Here is a 6,839-nt window from a genome sequence, read left to right as displayed (position 1 = left end):
TGGCCATCATCTCCTTCTAAATGCACTCTTCTCTGGCTTTTGGGGGCAGTACTCTCCCCTGGTTCTTCTCCTACCTTTCCAAATGCCCCTTCTCAAGTCTCCTTTTCCTCTCCCAGAGCATGCCGCTTACTGTAGGTGTTCCTCAGGGTTCTGTCCTGGGCCTTCTCTTCTCCCTCTACACTACTTCATGTGGTGATCTCATCAGCTCCCATGGATTTAATTATCTCTATGCTAATGATACGCAAATCTACTTGTCCTTCCCCAGCCTCTCTGCTGACTTGCAATCTTATATATCCAGCTGCCTTTCAGATATCTCAAACAGTAGACATCTTCAACTAAACCTATTCAAAATAACTCATTCTTTCCCCCAAAACCTCCTTCCCACCCCCACCCCACTCCACTTTCCCTTTACTATGGAGGGCAGCACTATCCTCCTAGTCCTTCAAGCACACAACCGAGGTGTCATCCTGGACTCTTTCCCATCTCACCCCCAATATCCAGTCTGTTGCCAAGGCCTGTTGATTTCATCTTATATCTGCCCCCCTTCTTGGACGCCGACACCAGTGGACAGCAGGACATTATCACTCCTTGTCTGGATTATTGCAATTGCCTGCCTCAAGTCCCTGCCCCCGCCCCATCCTCCCTTCAGCCACCAAAAGTGATTTTCCCATCGTGCAAATCTGACCACATTACTTGTTAAACTCCAATGGTTCTCTATTGCCTTCTGAACCAAATACAAAATACTGCTTAGCATTCAAAGCCCTTCCTAACCTGGCCCCCTCCTACCTTTCTAGTCTCCTTAGGCTTTATTCCCAACGTATACTCTTTGATCTAACACTGGCCTCTTGGCTGTTCCATGGACAAGATACATCTCTTGCCTCTGGGCATTTTCTCTCACTATCTGGAATGCTCGCTCTCTCTCCTCGATTCCATCTACTGACTTTCTTTAAGTCCCAACTAAAATCCTGTTTTTTACAGAAAGCCCTTTTCAGTCCCTCTTATTTATGTACCTTCCCTCATTTATTTATCTTGTATACAGCTTACTTTGTATACATTTGTTTGCATGTTCCCCCCCCCCCCCCCCGTTACATTGTAAGCTCCTTGAGGATGAGGTTTGTCTTTTGCCTCTTTTTGTATCCCTAGTACTAGGCACAGTGACTGGCAAATAATAGGCATTTGATAAATGCTAGCTGATAGGAGAAATGACCTCCTGAGTAGAAAAGAAGACTTTCAATAGCTAACTATAAGCCTGTGAAGCTGTGGAAAGCCTGGGAGCCAGACCCATCATGTTCTTGATCTCCAGGACTTGTAATTCTATAGACTGTTGAGTATCTCCTTTTGGGTGAGATCATTCTTTCTCTCCAGGTTTGAGCTGAGATATTACCTTGCTCCCAAGCTGATAAGCTCATTTTTGGGTGTGTTTTTTAACCTGTAGAACTTCTCCAACTTCTGTTCCTTTGACTGGATAAATGGATCTACTCTCTCTGAGGGTCTCCTGTGTAACGTCTGGTGGGGAGGGACAGAGATAGTGACTGTAAAGCATGCTGGTGATGCATGGCCCTTTGCCTCCTTTCCTTTCCACAAAGGCAGGCCAAACCTCAAATCATCTACAGATCCAACTGGGTGCCTCCATATTCAGACAACCCACATATATATCTTACATTCTCATCAGTCTTTCTCTATCAATACTGAAAAAGTGTCCTGCTCCCCTCTCTCTGACTAATCCAGGTACATTTCATCTCTTGAAGTAGCTAGAGTAATGACCATCAAGGAAGGATAAGAGCAAAGGGGCCTTTGACAGAATCACCAAAGAGCAGTAGCCTCTTTCCAAAAGCCCTGAAAGGATAAGGATAATGAACCACTAAGAAAAGGCAGAGGTCTCTTAAATCAGAGATGTGCCAAACATGTAGCTGTCCCACCCTAAACAGATTAAAATGTTAACCAGGAAATGTTTAACAGAATAAATAAAAACCCAATACAACAGATATTAATTTGTGGTTTTCTAAGTCAATATTTGGCCTGCAGGGATCCCAGTTCCACTTAACACCATTGTTTTAAATTACATAAAGTTCCCTGGAATCAGTTAGGGAGGAGGGAAGGAAAGAATAAGAGGGATTGAATAGTAGTTTTAGGGAAATTATTCTCTAGGATTAACTATTGTTCAGGATTGATGAATCAAAATGTCAACTTTTCCCTTATCCTGATTGTGTAATTATGTTTTATCAATGTGTGGGATTTCTTTATTCAAGAATCCGATAAATGTTACTTCAAAATTTGGAAGAAGTCACATGGGAGAGATATCCAAGGGCATGAAAAGACTGCCAGTTTATCCATTTCTCTCTCTATGCTACAAAAATGCTTGTATTAGGATAACACTAAATCAATAAAAATTGTTTCTGGTAGACTTGTCCCTATAGTTTAGAATACCATATTTTTTTTCAGTCTCTCTAACAAAAATAAGTTAGGTAGGATCAGGAACCAACTTTAGAAGATGAATTTGTTTTCGACATGGGTTTAAATATCCATGTGGAAACGTCAAACAAGTACCTGGAGTTTTAAGAGAACCTTAGACAGAAGCCAAGACTGGGGCCATAGACGAACGCAGAGATGATGTGTGAAGCTGCTGAACCAAAAGAGGTGGATGTTTAATAAGTCACGTTCTAGCCAAACTAATATGACATCTAAAAGATCCTTTTGTGTACACTATGGCCCAGACTGGGAAACCTGCCCATTCTTGGACGTGCTCTGCTCCTGGTGGGCCCCTAATCTGCAAGGACAGGAGAAAACAGGAAGAATTTCATTTCCATAGTTTATTAAAGGTGACATTGGACTGTTAGACTGTGTAAGAAGTACAATACAGCACGCAAAAATCCAGCTCAGAATACAATGTACTTTATGACACACAGACGGACCTTCTCTATTTATACTCATGACATTAATCACATTATTTATTACAATAGACTCTAATATCTTGGTGAAGAAAGTCAAGAACAGCCTCATTGGTGTGGAATATTTACTTTCCACCCCTCTGCCATGTCTTGAATCTTGTCCCCACTTTTGTAAGCAGCTGCCTTTTCCTTCACTTACAGAAAATAAATACTACCCACTCCATACAGAAGAAGAGATTTTGTTCAGTGGCTCCTTTACCCCACCCCCAAATTAAATCAGTGCACAGAGAAATCCCTCCTCACACAGAACACTGGATTTTCAGATACTGAAAAGCTGGAAAAGTGCTTTTAAAACATTCTCATATTCCATTCCCCCCTCACACACACATATACAATGTTCTTCTCCTCATCCCTCCATCCCCCAAAAAACAAAACTCAAAACCAGGGGCCCTTTGGACGGTGATGGGAATTTGACAGTTACTGAACCAGATTAACAACTTGGAATGAAGTGAAGGAAATGAAAGAACCAGAAAACTGCAAGATTCCCCAACTGGGCTGAGCTGCTAATGGCAAACGGGCAGGGCACTAGGCAGCACATTTCTCCCTCCTCGAGGGACTAGATGAAGGAAGGTTGGCCTGGTGGCCTATGTCAAACCTGAAGGCAGGGATCACCACCCCAGTAGGCCTGCGGGCCCATCACCACTGCTTTTCAAGGCCCCTTCTCCAGGTTCTGGGACGTGGCAAATGGGCTTCCAAGCCTAAAGGTGGAGAGACTGTGGGCGGGACGGGACAATTAGGCTTTGTGGAGGCTCAAGCGGCAATGACCACAGGCCAGCACTCAGGTCACAGTCACACTGAGCCACACTGAGGATCTCCCACAGGAGTTGTACTACTTACCTACCACTATGGCCATGCTCTGATCACACCTTTTCTTCCACTGAGACTCACTTCTATGGTGCTCTCAACTCATTCACTCTATCGGCCTCCACTGAACACACACAACTTTCAGTTCCCCTCCCTGAGACAGCCCACGGGCCAGACTGCCCACATTAGACACACGCAACAGCAGGAAGACAGGAACATGAAGACAAAAGTGCCCAATGGCAGTCCAGAAAGCAGCAATCCTCAAAGTCTGGGGCTATTGGTTTTACTTGTGGTAGACAAGGACACAGACACCAATAGGAAAGTGACCAAAAAACCTTCCACAAATGCATACATTTCCAAACTGAAAACTTTTCCCCAAAGTACATAAAATGAAAAAATAATTTAAAACGAAAAGGACAATTGGATACCTAAGTGTCACTAGGCTAGATTAAGGGTTTTTAAGTGCATAATTGGCAACAGTTGACTTGTGTCTAGCAAAAGGAGGAACATAAGTCACTTGCCCACAGGGACCCAGCCACTTACAGCGACAGCTTGGCTCTGCCTCCCCTAGGGGGGAGTACCTACCACAAAAGGGATGACAACAAAGACCGGGCACCGAGGATGGCATTGGGTTCACTACTGGACACGAAGAGGAAGGAGAGCTGGGCTTTCCCTACAGTCACCATTGACCAGAGGCCCCAGCAGCGGGACAACCCGTAAGCAAGGCAGCAGGATTTCTGCACTCAGTTTATGGTGATATCAGGGAACTTGCCTGACTGCCAAAGATCCTCCCCTCACCACAATGCTGAAATGGCTAAGGGCTGGAATTTTAACATGCAACAAGAGCTGACAGAACAGGAGAGACACACCTCAATCCACCTACGTGGAGAATCCCCTTTAAAGCAGGCAATGAGCTGCTGCCTCAGTCACACCTGCTTTGCTTGGACAGCCACAGGAGCTGTTATCAGAGGGCTATTCTGCGCCTGTCCCTTGTGCCAACCCCACCAGAATAGGCTCTGTGGACATTTCGTTTGCTTGGGAAGTGACAGTAGGTGCAGCACACCCAGGATGCTATTTCTGCTTTACACTGCTCCTCCTCAGGGTTTAGTCTAACCAATTCCAGGGTTGGGGGGAGAGAGAGGAAGAAAGGAAAAAAAAATTTACTGTTTTAGTAGGAAAGGAGAAGCAAGTAGGTTCTGCTAAGGACTTGGGAAAACCTTGGTTCAAAAGCTCTGGTACCAACAGGAAAAGAGTGGGATGTGTACTGAGGATATGAGGCAGTAACCAGGAAGGGCACACTGAAGGACCAGAAGGTGGCAAAGGAAGTGAGGTCCAGAAGTCCTTGACCACTGCCACTCCTGGTGGAAATTTCTGGTTCCCAACAAATCCTCTTCCATAGCAGACTGGAAAGCAGGGAGCCCAGTAACCTGGCACATACCAGGTAAGGTGCCTAGATGAGGGGCTCATATGAGTTATAAAAAATAAAATAAAAAACCCCTCAGGGTGGGTTGGGGAGGGGGGAGTACACAGGATGGCTCAGTTTTGAGTGTCGTGACACGCGCCATTCTTCAGGTGGCCTCCAGAGCCACGGCCTCGGCTGTCTCCTCCTCCTCATAATCGGACACACAGGACTCCAGGCTCTGCTTGGCCAGCAATTCTCTGCGGGCCTGCAGCCGTGTGCACTTCGGGCAGCTTCCAGACTTGAAGCAGGCTTTGTGGTAACAAGCTTTACACTCTACACAGGATTGGGAGCAGGGTAGTGAGAAAGAGGAGAGAAACAAAGAGAATAGGTCTCTGTTATCCCGGGCTTGGATTAATTACAACTCACCACAAAGTGACGCATAGGACTACCACAATAGCACAGATGGTTGTTCATTAAAACAAGACAAAAACATATTTGAAATCCCAGAGCTGGAAAAGACCCCTCAGATCACCTGATTCACTCTTTTATTTTCCATATTTTATGTTAGATTAAGAAAATCGAGGGTCCCCAAAGTTAAAAGACCTGGTTCCAGTCCTTTGGTAGCTAGGACTAGAACCCAGCCCTCCTGAACCGCACTCTGTTGTCCTTTTCAGGATTCCAAAAGGTGACTCTTGACAACCGAGAAGGCAGCATGAGGTGGGTTACTTTTGTTCTCCCTCCTTCCCCTCTGGCCTCACCTTCACAGGTCCGGCACTTATGAAGTTCAAATGGAAAAATGATATCATCCTCATCCTGACAGAACTCACAGATAAAGCCCTTAGCTTGGCAGAGCTGAAGAAGAAAACAGACAGGAAAGGGATTAAGGGCAGAATACCAGGGGCCAGCATGAAGGGGCCATCACATTGGAGGGCAGTGCAAGCATGGAGGGGGGCCTGGGGAGTCAGAACACACAGTGCCCGGCTGGAAAGTCTGCCTGTGTTCTCCTTCTGGCCATGAGACCTGACTCACTTCCTTCCATGTACTACGAACTCTAGAGCCCCACAGGGGAAGAAGAGGACAGAACTGTGGGTCAAAAATGTTGGGCAAAGGGGAAGCTAGGTGGCACAGTGGATAGAGCACCAGCCCTGGAGTCAGAAGGACCTAAGTTCAAATCTAGCCTCAAACACATAACACTTACTAGCTGTGTGACTCTGGGCAAGTCACTTAACCCTAACTGCCTTGCCAAAATAAAAAAAAAAGCAAACAAAAAAAGAATGTTGGGCAGAAGCTCTGGAAAGAAAGGCCAAGAACAAGACTGGTTTCCTGATGCCCTTGGCCATGGGGCTGAATCTCAATGAGGCGAAAGAAGAGAAGGGAATGACCTCAAGGTCAGTTAGCAAAATTCTCTGTTATCTAGGGCATCTTAAATACATTGCTCCAGTTTGGGTTATCATTTAAAAACAAAATGTCCTAAATACACAATAAACATTAAATATAAAGGGTAAGGTCATTTCTCCACCACGGAAGTGGAAACCTTTGCCACCCTCCTAAACCCAAGCAAGATTCTCTGCCCCTTCCCTTGCTCCAAGCTCCTCAACAGGGGAGACCCTAAGAACTCAAAATGGAAATTGTCTGAGCACTGAAGTAAGGGATCTCTGGATTTCAGGCATTCGGGACACCAAGAC

The 6,839-nt window shown here is 45.5% G+C and overlaps 1 protein-coding gene across 5 annotated transcripts in view; it reads right to left on the bottom strand.

Annotated features, from left to right (window-relative positions):
* Positions 1 to 2,795: 2,795 nt before the first annotated feature.
* RUBCN (rubicon autophagy regulator) overlaps positions 2,796 to 6,839 on the bottom strand; it is a 70,342-nt gene continuing 66,298 nt past the window's right edge. For all 5 annotated transcript variants that reach the window (XM_020986029.2, XM_020986025.2, XM_078146750.1 and 2 more), the window contains 2 exons: positions 5,913 to 6,006; positions 2,796 to 5,487 (listed from right to left, as the gene is read on the bottom strand). In XM_020986029.2, coding sequence (XP_020841688.1) covers positions 5,321 to 5,487; positions 5,913 to 6,006 — 261 coding nt within the window. In that variant the 3' untranslated portion in view covers positions 2,796 to 5,320. The remainder of the gene's footprint in view (positions 5,488 to 5,912; positions 6,007 to 6,839) is intronic.

This window comes from Phascolarctos cinereus, unplaced genomic scaffold, assembly GCF_003287225.1.
Source record: "Phascolarctos cinereus isolate Bilbo 61053 unplaced genomic scaffold, phaCin_HiC Scaffold_726;HRSCAF=1367, whole genome shotgun sequence".
Taxonomy (NCBI): domain Eukaryota; kingdom Metazoa; phylum Chordata; class Mammalia; order Diprotodontia; family Phascolarctidae; genus Phascolarctos; species Phascolarctos cinereus.
Note: the sequence above shows the minus strand (reverse complement) of the source record. Positions and strands in the feature narration are given on the sequence as shown.